Raw genomic sequence first — 17,612 nt, forward strand, 5'->3', positions numbered from 1 at the left:
ACCAGACAAACACTAAAAAAATCTTGCAAACACAGGTAACGAATTCCTGTAGAGATAAAAAATGAGGTCGTTTTAAGTACATATTTGTAAAGTCTCCTTTCTCCATTGTCCTGAAGATTTTGATCCGCTGGCTGTAGAGGAGAGAAAAAATAAACAAACAAAAAAAACCCCACCTAGCTGTCATGGCTGTAAAAAAATCTCCCAAATAAGATGGAAGTGCTGACCAATGCAGTGATCTGAGCCTGCGTAACCCCTTAAAACCATAAATGCAAGAGGGACACCTCTCCTTCCTCCTCCAATAACAATACAGTCTGCTGCATAAAACATTTTGCCACTCAATAAAAAGTGGACCTAGGATTCTGGATCAACCTCTTAGAATAGCAGAGGAGCAGCAACACCAGAATCTGGTCCACCACTTCTCTCACAGGGAATCAGGCTTTTTTATACTGTGGAACAGGGTCAAAGGTATCAGGACAATCCTAGCGCTCTGCAGTGGGCCTTCTTGTCTGCCTGGCAGAGGATCTCTCAGCCTAGGGCACAGGTAATACAGGGTGCTTGCAGCAGTGATGGAAGAGCAATGCCACCATCTGCAGACAACCAGAATGACAGCCTCCACCTAGACAGGCACTGGACAAAAAGGTTTTCAATGTTGCATGAATTTCAAATCTCTAAACATTTTCTATTAGAAGTCCAGTTTCTTTAAAATGAGTTTACGCTGACTACTAATAGACTCTGCCTGCTACCAGGACAAAGCATTAGAGTGTGTTTTAAGAGCAAGTGCAGCAGAATTACAGTAGTAACAAAACACCCAACATGCTGTCTTGCTAAAGGATACTCAGCGGACTGGTTTCTGCAGATTCAGAAAAAGAGCTTTATCAAATTTATTTGGGAGGATTCTTGAGTACAGCCCACGTGTACCTGGATGCCATGCTATTCTGCATTTTATCCTCTAAAATTATCTCCAAATGCTATGACCTTGGGGCCCACTCTGCACCTCAGAAAGGCTGAAAAATATTTCCCAGGCCTAGCTGTCTTAGAGTCATAGAACGTCGTGCAAACCCAAACAGGAAATCACTCCAAAGCAGACAATGATAGTAAGATAGTGTTGCAGGTAAAAGCATTGGCTCCACAATGGTTTATAGTCACTAAACTTTACTGCAGGAACTTCTTTCATTCTCTCCTATTCAGATGGATTTTAAACTAGAAGCAAAAACTGAAATCATGTTTCACAAATCCCTTACACAACAAGTCATCTTCATATCTGTTTTCAGCTATGTGCATTGCAGACAATAGAGGTTTCTCTAGGCTGTTCAAACCACTTCAACCACATACATAAAAAGAGAGCCACAAAGCATGTAAGACAATAAGACTTCTTAGTCTCCTTAAGCTAATTGTACATGCAGTTGTATAGTAGACTGCACCAGTGGCCAAGACAGGAAAATTTCAAATCATGCTTGAGGGCTCATTTCTGATACACACAGGGGAGGCGTTATGCTGTCACAATCCTATGGAGCAAATAAAATCGTTACAAGTCAGGAGCAGAGACCATGGCACTGCAAGAATGGCAGACCACACAGGCGAGGATGAAAAAGTTCATATTTATTAAGAAGATTAAAAGTTCAGCTGAAACCTCCATACAAATGCTGAACTGTACATGGCACAAAAAATGGCATCAAAGAAAATTCTGCTCATTGATGAAAACACTGAAACTACTCTGAAGTCTGCCATTAGTATGAGATGATCACTGCTACTGAACTTCTTATCCGATGATACGGAAGGACAGAACTATGCGATTCATAAAAGGACTCTTACACAAAAAAAAGTAGGATCTTTCATGCACTTATACTATAAACAAAGACCCTCCTCCCTCCAGAAAGATGCTCTAGTGCAAAATGCACTGGAGTATTTTGTGCAAAAATACAAGTGGAGTGATATAAAATAATCAAACACAGCATAATTAACAGAATAACATTCAGACACTTTATTGGATAAGAAGAAAGGCCAGGAGGTGCTTTAGGACACACTAACAGATGGGCTACAGATCTGTTCATCTACCAGTGTAGACTCATCACATTGCAACACAGCTCGTCAAGAGAGACCTGAAAGAAGTTTAAAAAATTTATATTCAGGGAAAGGAGCATCGGACAGGGAGGAGAGGGGTAGGGAAAGAGACCCAGCATCCTCATCACAAAACAAACCAATAAAGGAACCTCTCTTACCACTCAATGTCTATGTGGAGATTATTTTGGTCTACTTACATTGGTTAAGTCACCTGTTAGGTTAGTTCATACCTAAAATGTTTTCTAGTACTAACATGCTTTTAGAAAGCACACAGAGATAAAGCACTTTTTACTTTCAAAGCTCTCTATGACAATGATGTCAGCTCAGCATCCCTGTGAGGTAGGCAAAAATTAGCTGTTTTCTGAGACACAGTTAAATGACTTCCTCAAAGCCATGGTGAAGAATGTGTTATTTACTATTAATATCCTTAAGAACCTGGAATGATATTGTTTTTCACAAACAGGGAATTAGAGGCAACCAGCATCTGCTAGTAAGGAATGACCAAATTTTCATCTCATTCTTACTATTAAAATGCTTTCAATCCCCTCCCACCATGAAAAGTGTTCCACAAACATATACATGTACTACTGAGCTCTTCCTTCATCTCTGTATCAAAAAGCACTGGTCCTTTCCAGCAGTAAGCAGACATCCTACAGAGGGAGCTTTCCCCTGCTAGTAAAGGGTAGCCTAGATACAATTAGAGTTACACACACTACTCCACCAATGATCATATCCTGATCTTTCCAGATCTCCACCAGATCTTTCCACCGTTACAATTACAGTTATCAAAGATATGAGCCAAGTATTAGTTACTTTGAGGAATTTAGCTTGAGTACTTTAGTTTATGTAAAAGAAGTAGGAAAAGATAACTATCCATTCTTCTAAACTGATAGCTATACAAGAACAAGCTATCATAAAATAAAGCACGCAGCTGCTACAAAGGGTAGCAACAAAGCCATGCAGGGATTAACCTAATAAACCCACATATCCCCAGTCGCAAGGTTAACAGATTCACCAGCTCAGTCCATATCCCTAGAAAAGCTTTTGCTTTGCAGAAAAGTGAAGTGGGTCTCGGAGCCAGGCTCTTCTTCATTCTGTAGGTCCACAAAGAAGTAACACTCGATAATGTGTTGTGTACGTCTGTACTGAAAACAGTTTCCAAAACCTTCTAGATATCTCCCTTCATGCAGCTTAGCTGAACTGCTGCATTTTCTCCTCATGTTTCTAATCTAAACAAGTATTTTGCTGTAGAAAGCAGCACACAGTTGCTGAAGTCCATCTCCTCTTGTCTTGGGCCTAGTCAGATTAGAGACATCATTTGCCCGATTTTATTAAAAGATGAAACTGTGGCTCATAAAATACGCCTGCAAAGAATCCTTCCCGTTGACTACAGCTCAGCTGTAAAGCAGGAGACCAACAGCTGGGTAACACTGGATAACACGGAAGCCATAAAAACAGTCACTTAACTATCTACACCATGTAATCTTGTACCATCAACTCAGCTCTACTCTGTCAGTACCCTCCACTAATATAACACTCAGCACTTTCGGATGAACACCACAAGGGTGTAACTTACCCACGACAGATGCAGGATAACACCATGTTAGTTTATTGCTAGTTTATTGCTCATGTTTAAAAGCCCTTCATATGCGGTTAGCACACTCCCACTTGGTTCAAAAGCAAGGTTGTGCTCCAGGCACCAGCATCCAGTTCAACACCTGTATCAATTCCTCTGCAGCTTTCCACAACTCCTGTAAACAAACTTTTCACCAAAACCCTGCATACAGGAAAGGAATACTTTTTCTTCAACACAGAAGATAATTCAGTTGCCACTGAGTAACATGGTATGGATCAAATTCATCTTTGCACTGGAAGTCACACTTTTTCTCAGTTGTGTTTGGCACGTTTTTCACACGGCTACATAATTGCTGAAACAATCAGTTCTCCAAATGGCCACATGAATGTCAAGTGGCAAGGTCTGCAGGAGAAAACAAAACAACATCGTAAGGTGTAGGGGGGTGGGGAGGAAAGAGGTGAGGAACTTCACTTCAGAGCTAACTTAACATTTAAATGTGATTTAGTCACACAAACTCTGGACTCTCTTAGGAAAAATCTTGTTAACAAAAATGGTTTCTTCCTGTTTCCAGTCCCAATTTTTATGCAGAGCCAATGTAATAATCCTGATTTCTTTTTTTCTAACCCTGTATATTTCTCCTTTGCTCAACTGGGCTTCTTTTTGGGCTTGTTTTATTTCACATTTGACAAATGTCTTATTTGACATTTGACTGTAATACTCCAGGCCTCTAAATAAACAGAGAGTGACAACTGAAAAAATAACTTTTTTTTAAACTAAGAATTTATTCTTCCACTCATGTATCCATTAATCCATATCCAGCCAGAGAAATCTGGCACTCTGTCTGTTGTCTCCCCCTTAACTCCAAGACTGTAATTTCAGAGAATAAATTCTAAGGAAATGCAAAAATGGAAACCACTTGTTTTTCTATGCATTGAGGGCTTTTCAGTTGCATGATTTGCATTTACAGCTTCAGCTTTCATAGTGGAATATAAATATACTGGTTTTGGCTTAAAATTTGGGCAGTGGGCTATTCGTGCTCCATTTTAGCACCAACATCCCACAGAGATACGTAACTTCGAAATTTCTAGTCTATAAGGACCAAGCAGAAGCAAGAGTTAATGAATTAGTATCTAGTGCATTTCAGGGGGCTTGGAAATAAAAGCTCAAAATTTGGCTAGGAAAAAAACCCCAACACAAATTAAAACATACAACAGATGAAGATGAACTACGCTCACAAGGGAGTGAAGTAATAGCACCTACAACGTTGTGATGCTAAACATTTGGCAGTGTTTTGTTTACCACACAGAAGCCATTGGACTCCTTGACCATGGTAAGAAAAGGAGTCATAAGAGCAATCACTGTGCTTGTGAAGGGAACAGAGAGTTTGTATTTGAGGCTCAATCTTACTTTCATTGAGCTGACAGTGAAAGAATTCAGTTGCAGAAGGATGAAGTTTTTTAAGCGTTTCCTTGTCCTCACGTTGCCTTGCTCTCCTGAAGCAAAGCTGCACAGTTCACCCCTTCTGAAGAACGGACAAATCACTTTTAAAAAGTCTGTGGCACAAGCTAACCAAGACCAGAAATTATAAACGTCACAATCAACAGCTCAAGACAGTCCGTTCTTCCCACTGTCCATAATGGGTCATCCACCCACATCATCCACTGTTAATCGGCATTAATACCAAATTGTGAGGCCTGACTCTACAGCTCTTGTTAGAGTTTGGGCAGAGCACCGGCTGGTGCTAGCATAATACCAAAAACATAGAAAAGCCCCAAGAGGAGATTGAGTTTGGCTGTCCGCTGAGGAATTTTGTTGAAGCTCTGACTCCGAAACTGCCGCTCCAGTGAAAATGCCATCGGGATGGTGAGTAGCGGCAATGCCATGCTGATGGTATAGCGTGTGGCCAGCACACAGAAAATCAGGTAGGGCAAGAAGAGCAGCACGGTGTAGAGAATATAGGAGAACGCAGGGCCGATGAGGATAGCCAAGGTGACAATACCCGCCTGCCGGTCAGAATCCATGTCTCGCGTGTTGTTGCTGTGCAGGATGGCCTCAGTACTGAGAGCTAGTGGGATAGCGTAGAGCAGTGGCGAGACAGACAGATAACCAACCTGCACAGCATGGGCAAACATGACAGCCAGGGGCCCAAAGGTGATCAGGATCACCACGTCTCCAAGTGCAACATATTTAAATCCAATTCCTGTGGCAAGACACAAGAATAAAATGAAGCATCGTCAAACAACTCAAATGACAGAAGAGAACGGGTAATATAACAGATCAGCCCTTCCCACAGAAATATTGTAAAACGACCAATGCACATGTAGCTAAGGCCGAGAAGCATGGTCTCTCTTTTTTCCAGAGATAATAAGGGAAATGCAGCTTCTGAATTTCTCCAGTCAAACAACGTAACAGAAACTAAGGGCCAGGTTCTAATACCCATCTTCACATCTAGAAGTACCTACTTCTGCAGAAAGCTATAGAAATAAGGTACTCTTTAGTGTGATCATGCATACTAGAACCTGATCCTGAAGAAACATATATAATGCTCAGAACCAAAGGCAAAACTGACAAGATTCTTTCAAGGAAACTAACATAACTGTTTGAAAGTTTGACAGTTTGAAACTGAGTTTGTTTTTCTTTTCCTAATAATTATGCTTGTATCTACCCAACACAGGAAAACAATAAAGTATCCTCCTCTTATTAAGAACAAACACAAACTGTTCTGCAATCATAATGAAACTCCATCTAGAGAATAACAACAAAACATTCCAAAACAAAATAACAGATTCCACCAATGGAAAAGAACATATGCCGTGAGCTATACTGCTGAGGGATACAAGATACACATCACGAGAAGTTTCAGCAATAGTTCTGATGAGCATCTAAAGCCATATACGTAAATAACAATGCCTCAACACCACTTTCCAATTGAAGAACTTAGCGTGCCTCTTCCCACAACAATCAGGGGCAAAGAACACACGTTTATGTACCAGTACTCCAGGAAATACCACCGAATATTTTCATGGCGGTTAACTAGCTAGATCACTTGCATCTTCTAGAAACTCTTGACAAGTCTGCTAATTGTTTACATTCAGATTCACACTGCTAATTGATTACATTCAGATTCACGTCTACATTCAGATTCACAGCAAACCGGTTACAGCGCTTACCTCCAGTATAAAGGAAGGAGCTGGAAAGTCCTCCAAAGTAAATCAGGGCCAGGTGCTCCAGCTTGAGCGTTGAGACAGCATAGAGCCCAGCAGCACAGATACAGCCCACGGTATAAAGGAAGACTCCAAACCGGACCACGTCCTGAGGCTCCAAAATCTGGTCCACCAAAGTCCTGTCATCACTCTTCTTGTGATCGATGCCTTTGGAGAAGTCGTAGTAGGTATTCACCAAGTTGCCGGCTCCGTGCACAGCCAGGACGGTCACAGCGCTTCCCACCAACAGCCCTGGGTCTAGCGCTCCCTCGGCCCGGTACGCCAGAGCGCTGCCGAGGGCCACGGGGGTGAGGGAGGCACTGAAGCTCCAAGGTCTCAGCGCCAGCACATAGGCCGCACACTTCTGCCTCCAGGTGCCGGGGGGGACCCTCTCAGCGCCCGCCAGCGCGGCGCCGGAGTCGCTCCTCTCGCTCCCCCGGGGGCTCTCGGCGCTAATGCTGATCTTCTGCGCCAGGTCTCCCGGCCCCATGCTCTCCCCACTGCCCCGCCTCACAGCAGCAGCACCTAGAAGGGGAAGGGCCGCCCGTTAGCCCGGCCGCCGCCGCGGGGCCCAGCGGGGAGGCGGCGCCGCCGCCATGGCCGCGCGGGCAGCGCCTGAGGGGGAGGCGCGCGCCGCCCTTACCCGCCTGACGGGCGCCTGCCCCGCCGCGCGCCCCAACCGCCAGCGCCCCGCGCGCCCCAACCGCCGGCCTGCCGCGCGCCTGCGCCCAACGGCCGCTCCCGCCCCTCCTCACCGCCCCCGCGCCGCCACGGCCTCCCGCAGGGGGTTCCGCGGAGGGTCGCGTACCAGAGCGGCGCCCAAGCGACGCGCCAGCACCTTCCGGCGCCCGGTGTAAACATTAAACGGTCCGCGTCGTCACGCGCGGCTGCGAGGGGTCACTCTGAAGCGCACCCCATCACTGCGATACGCGCCATGACGGCAACACAGCGCTCACAGCCGGGCGTCGCCCAGGCTGCCCTTGGTCCTGTCATGGGCAGCCGGACACATTTCAGCGACGCACACAGGGCGTGGCACAGCACCGCGCTGCTCCCTCCACGCATGCGCACACAGAGCACAGACACTACGGGAGGGCGGAAGCCAGCCGGCGTCTGGAGGGTGGGCCTAGCGTGGACTTTTCACCAGTCGAGCACGCCCAGCCTTTCCACTGGTCAGATCTACTGCCACTCGCTCCCGGCTGGCTTGATGATTGGCCGGGAGGCGAGGGTCTCTCCTTGCGGTTCCTCGGGAGAAGGGGCGGAGCTACGAGCGCTCCTTCCCTTTTGCTCTTTTTCTACTGGTCAGAGGCGGTGCCGATCAAAGTCCTTCTGGGAAGCTATTGGCCGGCAGCGGCTCGCCGGTCCGGCAGGCGCGGGGGAGGGGAGGGCGCGGGGCCCGGAGCGGGGGAGCCGGCGGCGGTCGGGGCGGAGGCGGTGAGTGCGGCTCTGGAGCCTCCCCTCAGCATCTCCTTCCCCTTCCCCTCGCCTCCCCTCACGGTCCCCGCCGCGCGCTCCCGCCGGAGCGCCCGCTGGGCCGGCGCTCTGCGCCCTGTCAGCGGCGCCGGCGCTCCCGCGGGCGCCTCGGCCCCGCGCCGCGGCTCCCCGCCCGGACCCGCCTGCCCGAGCCCCCCCCGTCCCCGCGGCGCTGCCGCTAGAGGCCCCGCGCCCGCCCCGGCGGCGGTGCCCGCCTTGCCCTGCCTCAGCCCTCCCTCGCTGCCGGCCTGCGGAACGGCGGCGGTGGATCCCCCGCGGGCTCGGGCCTGCCGGCTCCTGCCCGCCGGCTGTCGCGTCCCTCCGCGAGTGCGGCTGCGAGGGAGCCCCCGCGCAGGGGCACCCCGGCCGGCGGCGATGGGGCCGCAGCCGTAGGCTGCTCTCTTCGTCCGGGGGAGCTTCTCCTGGCTCCCAGCCGCGGGGAAGCCCCGAAGCCACCTCGCACTGTAACCTCGGTGGATCCTTGTGACCGCGTGGGGAATATTTGGGGAAGAAGGAGTTGAAGTTTTGGTGCCTTGTGTCTCTGTGGGCCCTTCTGTCAAGCACTCGGTCTGGGCTTATGTAATCTGAAAATCGGGGGGTTCAAACCTCTCAAACATTTTCCACATAAAGAAGGACTCATGAGAAAGTTTGGTTACTTGTTATGATAGTAAACATCCTGTTGCAACGATTGGTGTTGCTATAAGTAGAGTTCCCATCTCTAAATATCTACTGGAGAATGTAACACTTGCCAGGCCCTGAGTGCCGCGTCTCCCTTGTGTTGGCATAACACCAGAATTTTTGTGGAGAAACTTGGATGAAAGTGTTCAAGGAGGAGTCAGATATGATAATGATATAATCATGGGAATGATTGTGCCTACTTATTGTAGGGTAGTTGTAAACCCTAATCTGACCTTGCTATTTTTCAGCTATTGCATGACCCTTGATTTAGAATTAGATCACCATGGGGTTGGGCCCCTGACCTACTGGAGCGTATTTTGGTATTTGAGGAACTAGAGAGCAAATAGGTTGGGGGTCGAGATATTATGTGCTGGTACAGTTTTGTCACAGGGTTGTAAGGCCTAAGGAATATAGTCGTTACTTGTAATTTTATGCTCTACTGGCACAGCATCCTTGCATGCAATGGGATGTGTGTTTTGGAAACAGGCAGCATTAAGAAAGAAGCTCAGATATTTCAGTAGCTGAAAGCAGTAAAAAAAAGTGTTTCTCTGAAGAACTTACAGGACTTGATGCCCCCGAGCCCCAACATACCGCCATCATGTCGGGCACCGTGTCCATTCTCCAACAATTTGCCAATGGCTTGAAGAGTCGCAGTGAAGAGACGAGGGCAAAAGCTGCCAAGGACTTGCAGCATTATGTCACCATGGAGCTCCGCGAAGTGAGTGCTGCAAATGAGATAATTTATCCTTGTTGATCGTATGAGTGTAGGGCATGGGCTGGGTACTTTGGGGATGGAGATTTTTGGAATATGGAAGCTGGTCTTAGAGAGGAGGTGGGGCATAGCAGGGAGCTTACCTTTGCCCCAGCAGGTAGGAGAGGTGAGTGAGTTGGTGACACAGATGGGTGGTCAAGCACCAGAATAAATAAACTTGACATGTCTAGGGTACAAAGAAGAGATACTGTTTTGTGTTTGTAATGTATGGTTGATTTAATTTCTTTCCAAGTGACCTGAGAAGCATTGTCTTTATAGAGGTTTTGGGGGCAGGAAGGAGAGAAAGAATGCTGAAAGCTGATTTGAACTTTTTGCTTTTACAGATGAGTCAGGAAGAATCTACCAGGTTTTATGATCAGCTGAACCATCACATATTTGAGCTGGTCTCTAGCTCTGATGCAAATGAAAGGAAGGGTGGCATTCTGGCTATAGGTGAGTGAAAGTGCTTAATGCCTCTGGTGAGTCTTCTCTTCATGCATCTATCTTTAGGGGCAGGTTTTCAAAAGGAATGAGCTTTTATAATCAGGGCCTTACGTATGACTGCTCAGTACGCTGGGTGTGTGCTGGTTGCTGGGTTCTGAAAATCTGTCTGTAAGTGTCAGCATGGGAGCTGCTGAGTGCTGAGAGTGGCTGGAAACCTGGTGCTTAATGGGCCCTGAGCTCTTCTGGGAGTCAGGCATCAAATGTGTGTGCTGAGCACATGAAAATTCTGTTCTTGAGCTCAGCTGAGAACAGTTTGTGCTGTCCATTTATATATATCAGGGTGGGCTGACTTTCTCAACTCTCTTCTGTCTGAGGAGATTGATTCTTATTATTTAAATTTACCTGGCTCAGTAACAGCAGCTTCCATCCCTGGGAGGGGCTCACATAGCTTCTGCTTTGATCCTGGTCAGCTGCTCCATCAGTTGCTCTGGTTGTGCTTTCGCTGTGACATGGCAGAGCTGCCTGCATCTTGACTCTTAGGGAAATCAGCTTGCATAAATACTTTGCCTTCCAAGTGAGTAGCCTGTATTGTAGCAGTTCCTTCTTTAATAACCAAATAGGAGGTGCTTATGGTTTAGCCTCACAGATGTAATCATCCAATCCCAACGTGTTTGAAGACAGCGGAAGTCCCTTAGCTAGAGAAATCTTTGTTGACAACATCTGATTTTAAGCTGACAGTATCACTTTAAAATTGTTTCTGTGAATTTAGTGCTGTTGAAAGGTGCCGGCTTGACAACCCTGGACACTGATGGCCTCTTTATCTACAGAGCAGGTACAACCCAGGCATCGGCAGTGAAAGCTTCTGCCACACTGCTGCCTGCCCATGTGCCTCCACCCTGGCCAGGAGAGGCCATCTCTAGGGCTGAGGGGGAGAGCAATTTCCTTGGTCCATTCGGTCTTTGACTTCTCTACTGAGGTGGGCCAGCTGTAGTAGTTGCATGTGGATGGATGCCTTTCTATTGGGAATGGGTCTGTGATCCCAGGGTGGATTTTTTTTTTCTCTTTTTAAATTAAAAATGGGGAAAATCTGTGAAGCTACTGGATGCATTTTCCTGCCCACTTAACAAGTTTAGGCTCGAAAGAATGGTGGCCCTCTCCTATTGCTTGATTTTTATTTTTTTTTTCCTGTGGATTTGCAGTTTAGGAGGAGTTAATGGGAATCTTTAAGGAATTGATAGGGAATACTAACTCTCATCCAGGGATTACCTACTGTCTGCCTCACTGACTCTTAGGGAGAACCTACAGCATTGCTCCCTTTCTCTACAGCAAGCCTTATCGGTGTTGAAGGAGGTAATGCCACCCGTATCGGCAGGTTTGCCAACTACCTGAGGAACCTCTTGCCATCCAATGACCCTGTTGTAATGGAGATGGCCTCCAAGGCTATTGGGCGGCTTGCGATGGCTGGTGACACCTTCACAGCTGAGTATGTGGAGTTTGAGGTGAAACGAGCTCTGGAGTGGCTGGGAGCTGACAGGAATGAAGGTCGAAGACATGCAGCTGTAAGTGATTTTTTTTTTTTTGTCTTCACCTGTCTTGGAACAGGATGGTTAGGATTAGTTAACAGTGGTAGGAGATGTGCACAGAAAGCTGCAGAAAAGCTCTGGTCAGGATCAGAATGGCTGCCAGTCCATGTCTGAGAATCTGTGATGCTCTTGTGGCAGATATAGTGCTGCTTCATTGCTTCTACCTTAGCCCAGTGACTAAAGAAGATTGAGAACACCGTTGTGCTAGGAGCTGTAAAAGTATGGAGCTGGAAACAGCTCGGGCTCACAGACATTGATGGTTTAAATAAATGATACTACGGTCTGAAATGATGAGGTTTGTCTATGGGTGCTCGTCCTCACAGATTGTTGCTGTTTTTCTCCCCACCTCCAGGTTCTTGTCCTGCGTGAGCTGGCAATCAGCGTGCCTACCTTCTTCTTCCAACAAGTGCAGCCATTCTTTGACAATATATTTGTGGCTGTGTGGGATCCCAAACAGGCCATCCGAGAGGGAGCTGTTTCTGCCTTAAGAGCCTGCCTTATCCTCACCACTCAACGGGAGCCAAAAGAGATGCAGAAGCCCCAGTGGTACAGAGTAAGAAAATAACTTTGTTTAGAAGCAGCTCCTCATAATGCAATGCAAATGATGAAGTGTTAGTTTTAGAAGAGCTGCCTAAGCTAAGAACCTGTGTCACCTTTGTCAGTATGTCTGATTGTCAGTAGAAAACTGCCTCCCCTTGAAAGGGTTGAAAATAAAATGGCTTAAAATGAGTAGTTCCTTTAGCCCACTATAAAAGTAAGCAAGAGACTTAACTCCATGAAGAATCCATTGCTCTATCTGCAGCTCATTTTCAGCTGCTGAGCCTGACCTAGTTTTACAGCCATGCAATCTTTTATCTATTGTCATCTCTTACTAGCAGATGGTTTTGTTAGTGTAGATAAAACATGAGTGAAAAAGGTAAGGATTCTTTTGTCTGAACCCTAGCTTTGTTGCCATCACCACATGAATTCAACCTTCATAATATCAAATAAGGTTTGGATAGTGCAGTCAAATGTTGTGAACTTGGATTCCTCATAGTCAAATATGTGATGAGGATATTGATGAAGTTTATACCATCGCATGATTGACTGGCTGTTTGATTAGTGATGTTGAAAATGCTTTGCAGCAGAGTCCACAACTTCTGGGTGAATCTGAATTTTGTGGTGGTATACTCTGTTATTACTCAGTTGAGGTTTGTGGCTACTCTTGGAAAATTACAAGACATCAGTAACTCTTGGCTGGCAGTACTATTTTATTTCCACAGGCTTTGTTTCTGCATGATCACTGAGATTTTTTTCTTTTCCCCCCAGCATACATATGAAGAGGCTGAGAAGGGCTTTGATGAGACTTTGGCCAAAGAGAAAGGAATGAACCGTGATGACCGAATCCATGGTGCCTTACTGATCCTCAATGAGCTAGTGAGAATCAGCAGTATGGAAGGAGAGGTGAGCAAATGAGCAAGATGGGGGTTATGGCTTTTGGTTGCCAGATTGATTGACAATGTGTAGCAACTCAGCAATCTGTGGAAATACCCCACTGTGTTTGAAATGGGGTTGTTGGGCTGAAAAGCCATCTGAACGTGACGTCAGAGCATTGATTATTACAAACCGAAGCGTGTCAGAGAAATAATAGTGACAAGTTTGGGCTGAGTAGGTATTAAGCTCTGATGGAAAGTGCTATTAACTGGATTAATTACAGGCAAAAAGAATTTTATATGGAATGAGGACTCCTTGTTGCATGTTAGATACCCAAATATTTTTGCTGGGTTTTGCTTAGTTGATGTTCTACAGCCATTTGGATATCAATTGTACAGGATGCTGCTCAGGAGATTTGGGTAGCACTGTGGTGGGACTGTCTTATTCAGCTACTTTTTTTTTTTTTTTTTTAAAAAAAAACATGCTTTTCTACTTTGTCCAGCGCCTTAGAGAGGAGATGGAAGAGATCACTCAGCAGCAGCTTGTGCATGACAAGTACTGCAAAGACCTGATGGGCTTCAGTACCAAACCTCGCCACATCACTCCCTTCACTAGCTTCCAGTCTCTTCAGCCCTCTCAGTCAAATGCTTTGGCTGGTCTTTTGGGGTACAGTGCCCACCAAGGAATCATGGGTTTCGCAACCTCACCTGTCCCAGCAAAGTCTACATTGGTAGAAAGTCGATGCTGCAGGGATCTAATGGAAGAGAAGTTTGATCAAGTAAGTGTTCGTTCTTCAACTTGTCTACATTCTCAACACTGGTTCTTGTAGAGCAATTGTCTTCCATGTCCTTACTTAGCAGGCAACACTGCCTACTATTGAATTGAGGCATCAAAACTCATTAATTATATGTACCCTGGCTTTGTCACTGTCTCTCTTAGAACAAGTGATTTACTTTCTTTGGAAGCAGTCTTAATTATGGACTCTGAAGCCAAATGTCAGTAGAATGCCTTAAAGCACCCAGGTAATAAACATTCGTGCATTACTGCCGACGGCCATCCTTCAAAGCCCAATCTATCTCCTTTCAGGTGTGCCAGTGGGTTCTCAAGTGCAGAACCAGCAAAAATTCTTTGATCCAGATGACGGTTCTCAATCTGCTACCACGATTGGCGGCTTTCCGTCCTTCAGCATTCACAGGTGACAAGACAGATGGTTGGATGTTAGAAGTGTTGCTGAAATTGGCCTGGAAGTTATCTAGCTCTCTGGTCCAGATGAGCTTGTGCAGGCAATGCAGCAGTACAAACATGGTGCTTGTAAGATGAGCAAATTCCTTCTGTGGGAGGACAGTCTTTTTTTTTTTCCTGAATAAGTGTGACTTGATATCTGAGCCAAAGTGTTGCCCTGATGAAGAAAATGGATTGAAAACTATTGTCTGAATTCTGTGATCAATACCATAAGAGGTAGAACCTCCTTTTTTTTTTTTTTTTTTCTCAGTATGTCAGACTTAGGGTTGAACTCTGCTCTCTTGCTCCCACTCAGTGTATCCTAAATATCAGCAGAGTTGTTTTTCTTTGTTGCATGTGCCAGGAAATATCAAGTAAAAATAGGAGCTACCTGCTGGCTTTAAAGGTGTTCAACTGATTTATAAAGCAAGCTTAGGAGAGTGTCAGAGTTGAAGGCAAGTCACCAAGCTGTTCTAAGTGGGTTGGAACAAACTTTGTGTTATTATTCCAACTTTCCTGTCAATCACTATAAAAACAAGATGCTTGGATCTTATTTGTGTATAGAACTTGTTGCAATGTTTTTTTCACATAGCTCTTTTATTTTGGTGAATTTTTTTTTTTTTTTTTTGAAAAAAGAAAGCCTTCTGGGCTTTGAAAATTTTATTATATGGTGACATGTGTTTGCCACTGCTCGTGTCAGCAAATTTTATATGGCTATGTCTGTTCCCTAGTTTTATACTTGTAAAGGTTTAGTTGCAAATGTGATGAAACTGTATAAACCTAAACAAGTTCCAATATCTGTATTGTTCTCTCTTGTGGGCAGCTGATCAGTATCTTCCAGACACCATGAATCATGTTCTCAGCTGTGTGAAGAAGGAGAAGGAGAGAACAGCAGCCTTCCAGGCCTTGGGTTTGCTTTCTGTGGCTGTGAGGTCTGAGTTTCAAGCTTACCTACCAAAAGTCCTTGAAATCATAAAAGCAGCTCTTCCACCAAAGGACTTTGCCCACAAGTAAGTATGTGAAGGTTAGAGGAAGAAAGTGAAACACCTGTTCTTCGTATAATTTTTGTGATGTGGGATCAAATTATTGTATTAAAATCAGAGGTATTTCTGTAAGACTGGTAACAGGGAAGTGGGATGAGGAAAGATGTTTGAAAAATAGCAGCTCCTCTTAATTAACTTTTATATGGTCTCTTTCCAGGAGGCAGAAGTCTGTGCAGGTTGATGCCACAGTCTTCACCTGCATTAGTATGCTGGCACGAGCCATGGGACCCAGTATCCAGCAGGACATCAAGGAGCTTTTGGAACCTATGCTGGCTGTGGGCCTGAGGTAAGTACAAGGCACGGGAGCACATTTTTCTGTTAGCCACTGGATGGCATTGTCGGCCATACAGAATGAGACCTTGAAAGTCATCAGATCGAGAAGGAGGATTATTGCTTTTAAATTATCTTTCAGAAGATCAGTATAGCTCTTTCAGAATAATAAAATGTTTTAAGTGTTAATGTGTGTGTTGAGTTACTTAAGAGCGTTGGTCTCTGTGCAAAGAAATCTTTTTGTAGAACAACTAGTGAACTCAAAAGCCTTTACTTTCCACTATTCAAGCGCATTTGGCAACAGCCTGCAAAAATTTAGAAAGCCTCTGAAGGCCAGCAGATTTCTGCCATGTCAGATTGGCAGGGAAGGAGAATTGAAGCACTGAATTATTTGCTCCTAGCTTCTTTCACCTTTGGAGCTGACAGTTCCTACTGGAAATTTCCTAGCTCATGAAGCTGTTAGTATGGGAGGGTATGGAGAAAGTATCCAGGTAGCACAAAGCTGATTAGATTAATGTTGCCATCTGGATTTTAATTTAGTTGCCTTTGTGTCTAAAAAGCACAAGTGTAAGGGATTGCTTAGATTTGTAACAGTATTCTAGCAATATCGTCTAATGTAGCAATGTGTGCTGCAGTCCTGCAGTTTGCTCACCAAGTTCACACAAAAAGGTCATCTCATGTGCCTGAGTTCGTGCAAGGACCTTTGTGCTCTGCTGGCAGGTGTTGCTGTGATGTGTGAATGCCCACAATTATCTTCTGATGGGCAAAAGAATAAACAAAAAGGTGAAATATGCACCTCATATTGTTTCTGTTCTAATGACTATCTGCCTGCTTCTTTCCCTCAGCCCTGCTCTAACAGCTGTGCTGTATGACTTGAGTCGTCAGATCCCCCAGCTAAAGAAGGATATCCAGGATGGGCTGCTGAAAATGCTCTCCCTTGTTCTAATGCACAAGCCTCTGCGACATCCAGGCATGCCAAAGGGCCTTGCCCACCAGCTTGCCTCCCCTAGCCTCACCAACATCCCAGAGGCCAGTGATGTGGGTAGCATCACCCTTGCCCTTCGTACACTGGGTAGCTTTGAGTTTGAAGGTAAGATGAAATAAGGAAGCAGGGGGCCAAGGGGTATAAACGCTAGTGCATTGGAGTAGAGTACAAGTAGCAGGAAAACTGAGAGCACTTTCTTTAAACTCCTGTTCCCTGGTAAGACCAGTAATCCTGTGTTAAACTCCCCATCTTCTTTCTAGGCCACTCTCTGACTCAGTTTGTTCGGCACTGCGCAGACCACTTTCTGAACAGCGAACACAAGGAGATCCGGATGGAAGCAGCCCGCACTTGCTCTCGCTTGCTTACACCTTCCATCCACTTGATCAGTGGTCATGCCCATGTGGTCAGTCAGACGGCAGTGCAGGTTGTGGCTGACGTTCTCAGCAAACTGCTTGTGGTTGGAATAACCGACCCAGGTTAGTGTGGGATTCAGAGAAAAGGGTTCTCCTACCACACGTTAATTTTAGCATGTGAGCAGGTCATGATATTAAGGTTGTAGTAGAATTTGAACATTTTTGCCGGTAACTTAAGCTGTCATTTTTTACAAATTAAAAAGATCTCCCAATTTCTCTTCCCAGATCTTGATTTTTGAGTTATTAATGAACACTAGTGCCAAATGCTCAAACTGGACCCTTGGTAATCCTTTAAACTAGGGAGAGCCCTGAGACTTCTTTTGCTGTTATTCTGTATTGTGGCCTTCAACTTTGTAGTTTGGGAAGGGATTGGTCCCTTCTGTTGAATCTTTCTACTTGGTTTTTATTCTTTCAGTTGCAATATGGTAACCTGAGATGAGTTCATTTTCTTCACACTGCTTCCAGATGTGCCACTTGTAGGTGCAAGAGGTTGGCATTGTA

At 45.5% G+C, this 17,612-nt stretch overlaps 2 protein-coding genes across 9 annotated transcripts in view; one reads left to right on the forward strand and one right to left on the reverse strand.

The window, feature by feature from the left end:
* Positions 1–1,582: 1,582 nt before the first annotated feature.
* UBIAD1 (UbiA prenyltransferase domain containing 1) lies at positions 1,583–7,785 on the reverse strand. 4 transcript variants are annotated; one of them, XM_072883718.1, is made up of 5 exons: positions 7,649–7,785; positions 6,808–7,365; positions 5,045–5,837; positions 3,638–4,039; positions 1,583–2,099 (listed from the first exon to the last, which is right to left on the reverse strand). In XM_072883718.1, exons 2-3 carry the CDS (start codon positions 7,328–7,330, stop codon positions 5,350–5,352), a joined length of 1,011 nt encoding a protein of 336 aa, XP_072739819.1. In that variant the 5' UTR covers positions 7,331–7,365; positions 7,649–7,785; the 3' UTR covers positions 1,583–2,099; positions 3,638–4,039; positions 5,045–5,349. The 4 variants fall into 4 exon arrangements, with proteins under 4 accessions (XP_072739819.1, XP_072739822.1, XP_072739820.1 ...); XM_072883721.1 differs by lacking the exon at positions 3,638–4,039 and having other exon boundaries at positions 5,749–5,837; XM_072883719.1 differs by having other exon boundaries at positions 1,583–4,039; positions 5,749–5,837.
* Positions 7,786–8,216: 431 nt separating this feature from the next.
* Positions 8,217–17,612, forward strand: part of MTOR (mechanistic target of rapamycin kinase) — a 67,945-nt gene continuing 58,549 nt past the window's right edge. For 2 of the 5 annotated variants that reach the window (XM_072883754.1, XM_072883756.1), the window contains exons 1-13: positions 8,217–8,271; positions 9,543–9,706; positions 10,084–10,192; positions 10,953–11,015; positions 11,510–11,742; positions 12,119–12,319; positions 13,075–13,209; positions 13,682–13,957; positions 14,266–14,374; positions 15,224–15,410; positions 15,601–15,729; positions 16,559–16,803; positions 16,959–17,174. In XM_072883754.1, the coding sequence (XP_072739855.1) occupies positions 9,587–9,706; positions 10,084–10,192; positions 10,953–11,015; positions 11,510–11,742; positions 12,119–12,319; positions 13,075–13,209; positions 13,682–13,957; positions 14,266–14,374; positions 15,224–15,410; positions 15,601–15,729; positions 16,559–16,803; positions 16,959–17,174 (2,023 nt within the window). In that variant the 5' untranslated portion in view covers positions 8,217–8,271; positions 9,543–9,586. Of the gene's footprint in view, positions 8,272–8,639; positions 8,878–9,542; positions 9,707–10,083; positions 10,193–10,952; positions 11,016–11,509; positions 11,743–12,118; positions 12,320–13,074; positions 13,210–13,681; positions 13,958–14,265; positions 14,375–15,223; positions 15,411–15,600; positions 15,730–16,558; positions 16,804–16,958; positions 17,175–17,612 lie in introns of those variants that run through there. The other 3 variants (XM_072883757.1, XM_072883758.1, XM_072883755.1) reach the window with 2 other exon arrangements.

Source organism: Ciconia boyciana, chromosome 19 (genome assembly GCF_034638445.1).
Source record: "Ciconia boyciana chromosome 19, ASM3463844v1, whole genome shotgun sequence".
Taxonomy (NCBI): Eukaryota; Metazoa; Chordata; class Aves; order Ciconiiformes; family Ciconiidae; genus Ciconia; species Ciconia boyciana.

Coding starts and splice junctions, on each gene's coding strand:
- UBIAD1 (XM_072883718.1), bottom strand. CDS start 7,330: ATGGGGCCGGGAGACCTGGCGCAGAAGATCAGCATTAGCGCCGAGAGC. Junction 5,838..6,807: donor CTCCTTCCTTTATACTGGAG/GTAAGCGCTGTA, acceptor GTCTTGCCACAG/GAATTGGATTTAAATATGTT.